Source organism: Oncorhynchus keta, chromosome 34 (assembly GCF_023373465.1).
Source record: "Oncorhynchus keta strain PuntledgeMale-10-30-2019 chromosome 34, Oket_V2, whole genome shotgun sequence".
NCBI lineage: Eukaryota > Metazoa > Chordata > Actinopteri > Salmoniformes > Salmonidae > Oncorhynchus > Oncorhynchus keta.
Genome location: NC_068454.1, coordinates 80,836,316 through 80,849,162, shown reverse-complemented (window position 1 = coordinate 80,849,162; position 12,847 = coordinate 80,836,316). Strand labels below are relative to the sequence as shown.

Below are 12,847 nucleotides of genomic sequence, written 5' to 3'. Positions count from 1 at the left end.
ATGTTATGCAGCACTAATGCAAAAATACTAAATATGCACGATAGCTGCATGCATGAACCAAACATAACGACTCCTTGGCTTCACAACCTACATTAGACCAGTCATCACAACGCTAGCAGCCAAACATATTTAGCCTTTAGGCCTGCTCAACATAGTCCTCAATAGAAAACATCACTTACATGCATGACTTCCATTAACTGCATTGCTGACTATCATGTGTAGGCTACACACGACCTGTTGACACAGTTACTGAAGGCAATCTCCATCTCACATTCACAAAGCTCCAGCCATACTCACTGTTAACAAGATGGTAGGTACATTGTGTCCACAAACGCTCTCGACGAAATAGACATTTGCAACATTGTTCCATGATGTTACAATAACACAAATGAGTAGAAAGGCTGGACTCATCAGATTGGCAGGGACTTGATCAACCGCTGTGCTGTCCTCCACTACTAGGCATATTTCCTTGTCTGTTTGTTTAGTGGAACATATGATATTTTCCCTGTGACAAAGTGACCATAATGGGCAGGTTATGATAAACCACAACCTTCTGAATCCCCCTGATAGCCAGGTCCAGGTCATAAACCACAACCTTCTGAATCCCCCTGATAGCCAGGTCCAGGTCATAAACCACAACCTTCTGAATCCCCCTGATAGCCAGGTCCAGGTCATAAACCACAACCTTCTGAATCCCCCTGATAGCCAGGTCAAGGTCATAAACCACAACCTTCTGAATCCCCCTGATAGCCAGGTCCAGGTCATAAACCACAACCTTCTGAATTCCCCTGATAGCCAGGTCCAGGTCATAAACCACAACCTTCTGAATCCCCCTGATAGCCAGGTCCAGGTCATAAAACACAACCTTCTGAATTCCCCTAATAGCTAGGTCCAGGTCATAAACCACAACCTTCTGAATCCCCCTGATAGCCAGGTCCAGGTCATAAAACACAACCTTCTGAATTCCCCTGATAGCCAGGTCCAGGTCATAAACCACAACCTTCTGAATCCCCCTGATAGCCAGGTCCAGGTCATAAAACACAACCTTCTGAATTCCCCTAATAGCTAGGTCCAGGTCATAAACCACAACCTTCTGAATCCCCCTGATAGCCAGGTCCAGGTCATAAAACACAACCTTCTGAATTCCCCTAATAGCTAGGTCCAGGTCATAAACCACAACCTTCTGAATCCCCCTGATAGCCAGGTCCAGGTCATAAAACACAACCTTCTGAATCCCCCTGATAGCCAGGTCCAGGTCATAAAACACAACCTTCTGAATCCCCCTGATAGCCAGGTCCAGGCCATAAACCACAACCTTCTGAATTCCCCTGATAGCCAGGTCCAGGTCATAAACCACAACCTTCTGAATCCCCCTGATAGCCAGGTCATTAACCACAACCTTCTGAATCCCCCTGATAGCCAGGTCCAGGTCATAAAACACAACCTTCTGAATCCCCCTGATAGCCAGGTCCAGGCCATAAACCACAACCTTCTGAATTCCCCTGATAGCCAGGTCCAGGTCATAAACCACAACCTTCTGAATTCCCCTGATAGCCAGGTCCAGGTCATAAACCACAACCTTCTGAATCCCCCTGATAGCCATGTCATTAACCACAACCTTCTGAATTCCCCTGATAGCCAGGTCCAGGTCATAAACCACAACCTTCTGAATCCCCCTGATAGCCAGGTCATTAACCACAACCTTCTGAATCCCCCTGATAGCCAGGTCCAGGTCATAAACCACAACCTTCTGAATCCCCCTGATAGCCAGGGCCTTAACCACAACCTTCTGAATCCCCCTGATAGCCAGGTCCAGGTCATTAACCACAACCTTCTGAATCCCCCTGATAGCCAGGTCCAGGTCATAAACCACAACCTTCTGAATCCCCCTGATAGCCAGGTCCAGGTCATAAACCACAACCTTCTGAATCCCCCTGATAGCCAGGTCCAGGTCATTAACCACAACCTTCTGAATCCCCCTGATAGCCAGGTCCAGGTCATAAACCACACCCTTCTGAATCCCCCTGATAGCCAGGTCCAGGTCATAAACCACAACCTTCTGAATCCCCCTGATAGCCAGGTCCAGGTCATAAACCACAACCTTCTGAATCCCCTGATAGCCAGGTCCAGGTCATAAACCACAACCTTCTGAATCCCCCTGATAGCCAGGTCCAGGTCATAAACCACAACCTTCTGAATCCCCCTGATAGCCAGGTCCAGGTCATAAACCACAACCTTCTGAATCCCCCTGATAGCCAGGTCATTAACCACAACCTTCTGAATTCCCCTGATTGCCAGGTCATAAACCACAACCTTCTGAATCCCACTGATAGCCAGGTCCAGGTCATAAACCACAACCTTCTGAATCCCCCTGATAGCCAGGTCCAGGTCATAAACCACAACCTTCTGAATCCCCCTGATAGCCAGGTCCAGGTCATAAACCACAACCTTCTGAATCCCCCTGATAGCCAGGTCCAGGGGGAGTGAAAAGAGCCAACAAGCTGGCAGGCATCTTTCAGTCAAAGTTATGGGTAAGCTAAAACAAAGAACATTTTTACTAGCCTGTAGGCTAATAACCTCATCATATTTTACGCTACATTTAGGCTACATTAACACATTTTGTGGTGACTTTGACAGAACTTTTGAGTTGAGTAAAATACAACAAGAAACCATTAGTTTCCTGTCCGTGTTTCTCAATTTACAGTGGTATAATCAAAGATTTTTTATAACTAAACCAAAATAGATCACATCCTGTCTTTCCAAATGAAACAAATGAGTCATAGTGGGCAGAACAAGCAAAATGGTGGGCAGAGCCAAGCACAAGCTAGCGAGATCCTATTAGCTCGTTCTAGCATACATCTGCATATTTCCATTAGGAAACGCCTACTTTGTGGAGTGAGCGTGTGCAATAACTCAATTAGCCTTTACATTCCTTCTAAACAATGCCATTATTTACAACTTTGGCAAAGGTTAAAATCTACAAAATGTAGTCCACTCTGTTCATAACAGATTTTAGTTTTGGGGACAGAAAACTGTATTGAGGTCAAATGTTTCCCAGATGAGAAAATGTGCAGAATGTCGGCCAAAATCCATCTCCTTCCGTCTTATCCCACTGTCAGCCACTGGGCTTCCTCTCACGACCATATTTGGTAGTGAGTGGGAATGGCAATCGGATGCTTCACATTTACACATTCGGTGAAATATCTGTCTCATTGTTCTATCTGTGGTATAATTATGTCAGATTACAGGACGGTTGCAACTTTCTCAGGAAGGATGTGTAGAACGTGTAGATTGTTTTCGGACAATATTAAACCCTAGTGATAATGACGTATTATAAGGTGATAGGGACAGCTGTTCTCGAGGGAATGGAGGTATATTCACAGACTCAGAGTCAGTATTTACAGAGAAGATAATTGATGGGATACAGAGAGCGCTGGCGTACGCACAAACAGTTAATCATTGGTAGAGTTAGGGGGCATTGGTGTGATTTCAGTCACAGCAATGAAGAGACAAACAGACAGAATCACAGTAGTATAGAGAGAAGACAGGAGTCATGGCTGACAGACTGAAGGCCAGACTGAAGGCCAGACTGAAGGTCAGACTGAAGGCCAGACTGAATGCCAGACTGAAGGCCAGACTGAAGGCCAGACTGAAGGTCAGACTGAAGGCCAGACTGAAAGCCAGACTGAAGTCCAGACTGAAGTCCAGATTGATGTAGATGAGCACTGAAAGACTTTGAGACAGGAACAGAGGATCATAAAGAAGTGGTCATGAACCAGCATCCTTTCTTCATCCCTTCCACTGATTTCACATGACTGAATTACTATTTTATTTTACCTTTATTTTACCAGGCAGGTCAACTAAGAACAAATACTTATTTACAATGACGGCCTGGCAATTGGTGAATGCTATCTGGAGTTTATCTTCTGTTTTCACCAATCCAATGTGTTAGTGAGTAGGATCAGTGATTAGGATCAGTGATTAGGATCAGTGATTAGGATCAGTGATTAGGATCAGTGATTAGGATCAGAAGCATATTGTTCTCACTATATCAGAGAGCTGTGAGTGTGGCCAGAAGCATATTGTTCTCACTGTATCAGAGAGCTGTGAGTGTGGCCAGAAGCATATTGTTCTCACTATATCAGAGAACTGTGAGTGTGGCCAGAAGCATATTGTTCTCACTATATCAGAGAACTGTGAGTGTGGCCAGAAGCATATTGTTCTCACTATATCAGAGAACTGTGAGTGTGGCCAGAAGCATATTGTTCTCACCGTATCAGAGAGCTGTGAGTGTGGCCAGAAGCATATTGTTCTCACCGTATCAGAGAGCTGTGAGTGTGGCCAGAAGCATATTGTTCTCACTATATCAGAGAACTGTGAGTGTGGCCAGAAGCATATTGTTCTCACTATATCAGAGAGCTGTGAGTGTGGCTAGAAGCATATTGTTCTCACCATACCAGAGAGCTGTGAGTGTGGCCAGAAGCATATTGTTCTCACTATATCAGAGAGCTGTGAGTGTGGCCAGAAGCATATTGTTCTCACTATATCAGAGAGCTGTGAGTGTGGCCAGAAGCATATTGTTCTCACTGTATCAGAGAGCTGTGAGTGTGGCCAGAAGCATATGGTTCTCACCGTATCAGAGAGCTGTGAGTGTGGCCAGAAGCATATTGTTCTCACTATATCAGAGAGCTGTGAGTGTGGCCAGAAGCATATTGTTCTCACTATATCAGAGAGCTGTGAGTGTGGTCAGAAGCATATTGTTCTCACCGTATCAGAGAGCTGTGAGTGTGGCCAGAAGCATATTGTTCTCACTGTATCAGAGAGCTGTGAGTGTGGCCAGAAGCATATTGTTCTCACCGTATCAGAGAGCTGTGAGTGTGGCCAGAAGCATATTGTTCTCACTATATCAGAGAGCTGTGAGTGTGGCCAGAAGCATATTGTTCTCACCGTATCAGAGAACTGTGAGTGTGGCCAGAAGCATATTGTTCTCACCGAATCAGAGAGCTGTGGTTTCAGGTCCAGTTTGAGGAATCGGAAAGCCAGAACTGGAACGATGCAGATCACTGTGGCCAAGACGATGGTCAGCCACACCAGCGGCTGGACCAGTGTGCTCTGGGCACTGCCTACGAAGTGGAACTGGTTGGGGAAGATGCTGAATAGAGTCTGGCTGTGCATAGCCAACATGATGGTGAAGAAGGAGCCCACAGAGCCCCACACAAAGAAATGGTTGATGGCTGTCCAGTAGCCTGTGTCCAGAGCAATCTACACACACACACACACACACACACACACACACACACACACACACACACACACACACACACACACACACACACACACACACACACACACACACACACACACACACACACACACACACACACACACACACACACACACACACACACAAACACAGAGAGATTTAAGCAATAAGGCGTGAGGGGCATGGCCAATATACCATGGTTAACGTGAACGTTAAAAATACATGTTTCATCATACCTGTGGTATATGGTCTGATATACCACGGCTTTCAGCTAATCAGCATTCAGGGCTCTAACCACCCAGTTTGTACTGAAAGCCGGTGTATATCAGACCGTATATAATAATAAGACACCTCGGGGGGGTGTGGTATATGGTCTGATTTTTATTTTTTATTTTTTTATTTCACCTTTATTTAACCAGGTAGGCTAGTTGAGAACACCTTTATTTAACCAGGTAGGCTAGTTGAGAACACCTTTATTTAACCAGGTAGGCTAGTTGAGAACACCTTTATTTAACCAGGTAGGCTAGTTGAGAACACCTTTATTTAACCAGGTAGGCTAGTTGAGAACACCTTTATTTAACCAGGTAGGCTAGTTGAGAACACCTTTATTTAACCAGGTAGGCTAGTTGAGAACACCTTTATTTAACCAGGTAGGCTAGTTGAGAACACCTTTATTTAACCAGGTAGGCTAGTTGAGAACACCTTTATTTAACCAGGTAGGCTAGTTGAGAACACCTTTATTTAACCAGGTAGGCTAGTTGAGAACAAGTTCTCATTTGCAACTGCGACCTGGCCAAGATAAAGCATAGCAGTGTGAACAGACAACACAGAGTTACACATGGAGTAAACAATAAACAAGTCAATAACACAGTAGAAAAAAAATGGGCAGTCTATATACATTGTGTGCAAAAGGCATGAGGAGGTAGGCAAATAATACAATTTTGCAGATGAACACTGGAGTGATAAATGATCAGATGGTCATGTACAGGTAGAGATACTGGTGTGCAAAAGAGCAGAAAAGTAAATAAATAAAAAACAGTATAAAAACAGTATGGGAATGAGGTAGGTGAAAATGGGTGGGCTATTTACCAATAGACTATGTACAGCTGCAGCGATCGGTTAGCTGCTCGGATAGCTGATGTTTGAAGTTGGTGAGGGAGATAAAAGTCTCCAACTTCAGCGATTTTTGCAGTTCGTTCCAGTCACAGGCAGCAGAGTACTGGAACGAAAGGCGGCCAAATGAGGTGTTGGCTTTAGGGATGATCAGTGAGATACACCTGCTGGAGCGCGTGCTACGGATGGGTGTTGCCATCGTGACCAGTGAACTGAGATAAGGCGGAGCTTTACCTAGCATGGACTTGTAGATGACCTGGAGCCAGTGGGTCTGGCGACGAATATGTAGTGAGGGCCAGCCGACTAGAGCATACAAGTCACAGTGGTGGGTGGTATAAGGTGCTTTAGTGACAAAACGGATGGCACTGTGATAGACTGCATCCAGTTTGCTGAGTAGAGTGTTGGAAGCCATTTTGTAGATGACATCGCCGAAGTCGAGGATCGGTAGGATAGTCAGTTTTACTAGGGTAAGCTTGGCGGCGTGAGTGAAGGAGGCTTTGTTGCGGAATAGAAAGCCGACTCTTGATTTGATTTTCGATTGGAGATGTTTGATGTGAGTCTGGAAGGAGAGTTTGCAGTCTAGCCAGACACCTCGGTACTTATAGATGTCCACATATTCAAGGTCGGAACCATCCAGGGTGGTGATGCTAGTCGGGCATGCGGGTGCAGGCAGCGATCGGTTGAAAAGCATGCATTTGGTTTTACTCGCGTTTAAGAGCAGTTGGAGGCCACGGAAGGAGTGCTGTATGGCATTGAAGCTCGTTTGGAGGTTAGATAGCACAGTGTCCAATGACGGGCCGAAAGTATATAGAATGGTGTCGTCTGCGTAGAGGTGGATCAGGGAATCGCCCGCAGCAAGAGCAACATCATTGATATATGCAGAGAAAAGAGTCGGCCCGAGAATTGAACCCTGTGGCACCCCATAGAGACTGCCAGAGGACCGGACAGCATGCCCTCCGATTTGACACACTGAACTCTGTCTGCAAAGTAATTGGTGAACCAGGCAAGGCAGTCATCCGAAAAACCGAGGCTATTGAGTCTGCCGATAAGAATATGGTGATTGACAGAGTCGAAAGCCTTGGCGAGGTCGATGAAGACGGCTGCACAGTACTGTCTTTTATCGATGGCGGTTATGATATCGTTTAGTACCTTGAGTGTGGCTGAGGTGCACCCGTGACCGGCTCGGAAACCAGATTGCACAGCGGAGAAGGTGCGGTGGGATTCGAGATGGTCGGTGATCTGTTTTTTGACTTGGCTTTCGAAGACCTTAGATAGGCAGGGCAGGATGGATATAGGTCTATAACAGTTTGGGTCCCGGGTGTCTCCCCCTTTGAAGAGGGGGATGACTGCGGCAGATTTCCAATCCTTGGGGATCTCAGACGATATGAAAGAGAGGTTGAACAGGCTGGTAATAGGGGTTGCGACAATGGCGGCAGATAGTTTCAGAAATAGAGGGTCCAGATTGTCAAGCCCAGCTGATTTGTACGGGTCCAGGTTTTGCAGCTCTTTCAGAACATCTGCTATCTGGATTTGGGTAAAGGAGAACCTGGAGAGGCTTGGGCGAGGAGCTGCGGGGGGGGGCGGAGCTGTTGGCCGGAGCTGTTGGCCGAGGTTGGAGTAGCCAGGCGGAAGGCATGGCCAGCCGTTGAGAAGTGCTTATTGAAGTTTTCGATAATCATGGATTTATCGGTGGAGACCGTGTTACCTAGCCTCAGTGCAGTGGGCAGCTGGGAGGAGGTGCTCTTGTTCTCCATGGACTTCACAGTGTCCCAGAACTTTTTGGAGTTGGAGCTACAGGATGCAAACTTCTGCCTGAAGAAGCTGGCCTTAGCTTTCCTGACTGATAATAAGACACCTCGGGGGGGGTTGTGGTATATGGTCTGATATACCACGGCTTTCAGCTAATCAGCATTCAGGGCTCTAACCACCCAGTTTGTACTGAAAGCCGGTGTATATCAGACCGTATATAATAATAAAAAGACACCTCGGGGGGGTGTGGTATATGGTCTGATATACCATGCCTAACAGCTGTATCCAGGCTGTACTCTGCGTTGCGTCATGCATAAGAACTGCCCTTAGCCGTGGTATACTGGCCATTATCACAAACCCCTGAGGTGCCTTATTGCTATTATAAACTGGTTACCAACATAACTAGAACAGTAAACAAGTATTTTTGTGTAATACCGTGGTATATTGTCTGATATACACACGGCCCAAACTACCTGGTTTATCATATGTAGCAAACCTTCAAACATGTTGCCTACAGGAAGTGGATACTACAGCCCTTCCCCCCGCTCACCTGCACACTGACCACGATCACCAGGGCGGTGGCCGTGGTAACAGCAAAGGTCTGGTAGTCAGCGAGGGGTTCCCCGGTGCCCTGGGTTCCGTGGGACAGGATGGCATAGGGTACGAAGAACAACACAACACTAGTGTAGATACCCTGGGTTATACAGATGAAGAACTCTCTCTTGTTGAACAGCAGGTTAAGCTGACCTGGCTCATACAGCTTAGGATACTCCAGACTACGCTGCTCTGGGACGTCCTACAGAGGGAAAGAGGAACAACCAGGGGTCAAGGGTCAGGGGTCAAAGGGTACAGAGGTGCTTGGGAGACTCACCTGGTCAAATATTCCCATGGCCAGCACGGGGAGAGAGGTGTAGACGATGTTATAGAGAGTGATGAAGTACTGATCATATACTGTCTGAGAGAGAGAGTGAGAGAGAGAGGGATGGACAGAGAGAGGGATGGAGAGAGGGATGGAAAAAGAGAGCGAGAGAGAGAGAAAGAAAAGAGAGAGAGAGGGGAGGAGGGAGATAACAGAGAGAGATAGAGAGGAGATGGTGGGAGGGAGAGAGAGAGAGGGTAGGAGGGAGATAACAGAGAGAGATAGAGCGAGAGGGTGGGAGGGAGAGAGAGAGAGACACACACAGTAAGAACGACAACCTCACCCCATTTAAGCTCCAGTATAACATCATGCCCCATGAGTCTTCACTTCAACCCTTATAGTTCCTCCTAAACACCCCAAACGTGTTTTTTGACAGTGACGTCAAAACTATTTACCTCAACCCAACTTATACCCTTTACCCCTCACCTCTAAACCACCATTCCTGATCCCTCACCCCTGACCTCTCACCTGGGCAGAGAAGCCACAGAAGAAGCCAAACCAGAAGTGCACCATGGTGAAGGCAAAGTTCTTGTAGAAGAAGTAGCAGAGGAAGCGACACATGCGGAGGTAGGACCAGCGTCCGTGGACCAGCAGCAGGCGCTGGAGGAAGCGGAACTGGGAGAAGGAGTAGTCAGACGCCAGCACTGCCTGGATGCCCTCCTGACCACTGATGCCCACTCCTATATGAGCCGCTGGGGGGTAGACAGACACTTCATATAGGTTATAGGAGAGGAGACAAGGACAGAGAGCAACTGTAGACAATTGAAAAGTGTAAGTATCAGGGGTGTTAGTGCTGGGCTGGCACAGAAGTCTGCTATACTCTTCCCTCAGATTCAGGTTTGGTAACCAGTCAACAAGTTGAGTAATCGCTCACAGGTTGAGTAATGTATCCAAGGACATGGTGTCGAGCTCAGAAAACAGGATGTGAAACCACAAGGACCTCTCCTCCCTTAGAGGCCTCCTCTCTTCTGCTTTTCATACACACACACACGCACTCACACACTTGTATGCATGCACACAAACACACATGCACGCACACATACATACACACAATTGTGAAAGGCATGGTGAGGCGTGAGAAAAGAGGACGTAAGGAGAGAGAACTACACAGAAACAGATCAAGTGGGGATTCTGGGGACTTTCCATGACCTTACAAATAGACTGTGCTGCCAGACCACTTTGCTTGAATATATCTCCTCGTTCCCCTTATCTCTCAAGTCTTCCCATCTCTGTTATCATCTTTGCCAAGCACCTCTGTCACTCGCCCTTCCTCCAACATCCTCTCCTCCATCCCTCTCTCTCTCTAACTTACTCTTGATCATGCTAACATCATTAGCCCCGTCTCCTATGGCCAGGGTGACAGCTTTCTTGTGTTTCTTGATGAGCTCCACCACCAGGGCTTTCTGTAGAGGAGTCACCCTGCAGCAGATCACTGCTCTACAGACACACGCTGTAGACACAAACTCCCCCTCCATATCAGCCTCCAACGCATGGGCCTGACACAGAGAGAGAGAGAGAGAGAGAGAGAGAGAGAGAGAGAGAGAGAGAGAGAGAGAGAGAGAGAGAGAGAGAGAGAGAGAGAGAGAGAGAGAGAGAGAGAGAGAGAGAGAGAGAGAGAGGGAGGGGGGGGGGGAGAGAGAGAGGTAGAGAGAGAGGGAGAGAGAGAGAGAGAGAGAGAGAGGGAGAGAGAGAGAGAGAGGGAGAACTTGTTTGGATATTTTAGATTTGTTATGAGCGCCATGTTTTCTATTGCACAAGTAGTGTGTCCAGTGTAGTGGTGTTTGTATATCTAGTGGGTTATATATCCCCTAGATTACAGGGCAGCTGTTTTTAAGCCACCGCGCCTCCATCTTGGCTCTCCCTCACCAGTGTAAAACACATTTAGGAAGGTATAGAAATACATGTATTAATTTCTACATTTGTTTTTGTCATGTTTATTCTATTACAGACACCTTAATGCAGACTTTTAAATTATATTATGTGAGCTAAACATAAAAAGGACATATATAAAAACAAGTATAATTTTTTTAAAGTACAAATTTTACTGTCCCCACTACAACAAAAACACTTAAATACATGTAAATAAATCCATTCATTCCAATGGAGGACTGCTCCTTCTGGGCAGTGCCAATATGGCCGACCAGCGGCATCAAAGCCTCTCATTGGCCATTACATAGCAACAGCAATCCAGGGCTTATATACATCATTGGTGTGAGTGTGTGTGTCGTCTCACCAGGCTATGTCCGTTGATGACGAGAGCGAACTCTCCAGATATGGAGTCTAGCGTGGTTGAGGAGGGGGGTCGAGGGGCGGGAGGGCCAGGGGGAGGGGGACACTGCTGCTGTTTGTCCCCCACGGAGGGCCACTCTCTCCCATCTCCTCCCCCGTCTCCCCCAAACCCATTCCCCAGAGAACAGGCCTCGCCCCATCCCTCCATCCCCTCCTCCTTTCCTCCCTCTTTCGTACGGGCAAACTCTATCATCCTCTCCCTCGCTCTCCTGAAGAGAAAGAGAATTGAGGGAGGAGAAATGACAGGACAGGACAAAGAGATGAGGGTGAATAGTTGATTAATACACTGAACAGAGAGAGACAGAGAGAGACAGAAAGAGAGACAGAGAGACACGGAGAGAGAGACAGAGAGACACGGAGAGAGACAGAAAGAGAGCGACAGAAAGAGAGAGAGAGACAGAAAGAGACAGTGAGAGAGACAGAGAGAGAGACAGAGAGATAGACAGAAAGAGAGAGACGGAAAGAGAGAGACAGAAAGAGACAGAAAGAGAGACAGAAAGAGAAAGAGAGACAGAGAGATAGACAGAAAGAGAGAGACGGAAAGAGAGAGAGAGACAGAAAGAGGGAGACAAAAAAGTGAGGGAAAGGAAAGGTTTAGTTTATCCTAGTTTTAAATAGCCAGCTCTAGTTTGTGTGTGTGTTTGTGTGTGTGTGTGTGTGTGTGTGTGTGTGTCTCACCCTGATAGATGATAGAGGGAGGAATAGAGAGATAGATGGATAGAGGGAGAAATAGAAAGATAGATGGATAGAGGGAGGAATAGAGAGATAGATGGATAGAGGGAGGAATAGAGATAGATGGATAGAGGGAGGAATAGAGAGATATATGGATAGAGGGAGGAATAGAGATATATGGATAGAGGGAGGAATAGAGAGATAGATGGATAGAGGGAGGAATAGAGATAGATGGATAGAGGGAGGAATAGAGATATATGGATAGAGGGAGGAATAGAGAGATAGATGGATAGAGGGAGGAATAGAGATAGATGGATAGAGGGAGGAATAGAGAGATATATGGATAGAGGGAGGAATAGAGATAGATGGATAGAGGGAGGAATAGAGAGATAGATGGATAGAGGGAGGAATAGAGATATATGGATAGAGGGAGGAATAGAGATATATGGATAGAGGGAGGAATAGAGATAGATGGATAGAGGGAGGAATAGAGAGATAGATGGATAGAGGGAGGAATAGAGATAGATGGATAGAGGGAGGAATAGAGAGATAGATGGATAGAGGGAGGAATAGAGATATATGGATAGAGGGAGGAATAGAGAGATAGATGGATAGAGGGAGGAATAGAGATAGATGGATAGAGGGAGGAATAGAGAGATATATGGATAGAGGGAGGAATAGAGATAGATGGATAGAGGGAGGAATAGAGAGATAGATGGATAGAGGGAGGAATAGAGATAGATGGATAGAGGGAGGAATAGAGAGATATATGGATAGAGGGAGGAATAGAGATAGATGGATAGAGGGAGGAATAGAGAGATAGATGGATAGAGGGAGGAATA

General features: G+C 46.5%; 1 protein-coding gene across 30 annotated transcripts in view; it reads right to left on the bottom strand.

Annotated features, from left to right (window-relative positions):
* LOC118376982 (phospholipid-transporting ATPase ID-like) overlaps positions 1-12,847 on the bottom strand; it is a 132,642-nt gene that overhangs the window by 5,206 nt on the left and 114,589 nt on the right. For all 30 annotated transcript variants that reach the window (XM_052495451.1, XM_052495421.1, XM_052495422.1 and 27 more), the window contains 6 exons: positions 11,278-11,542; positions 10,357-10,540; positions 9,513-9,736; positions 8,997-9,080; positions 8,676-8,921; positions 4,993-5,262 (listed from right to left, as the gene is read on the bottom strand). In XM_052495451.1, the coding sequence (XP_052351411.1) occupies positions 4,993-5,262; positions 8,676-8,921; positions 8,997-9,080; positions 9,513-9,736; positions 10,357-10,540; positions 11,278-11,542 (1,273 nt within the window). The remainder of the gene's footprint in view (positions 1-4,992; positions 5,263-8,675; positions 8,922-8,996; positions 9,081-9,512; positions 9,737-10,356; positions 10,541-11,277; positions 11,543-12,847) is intronic.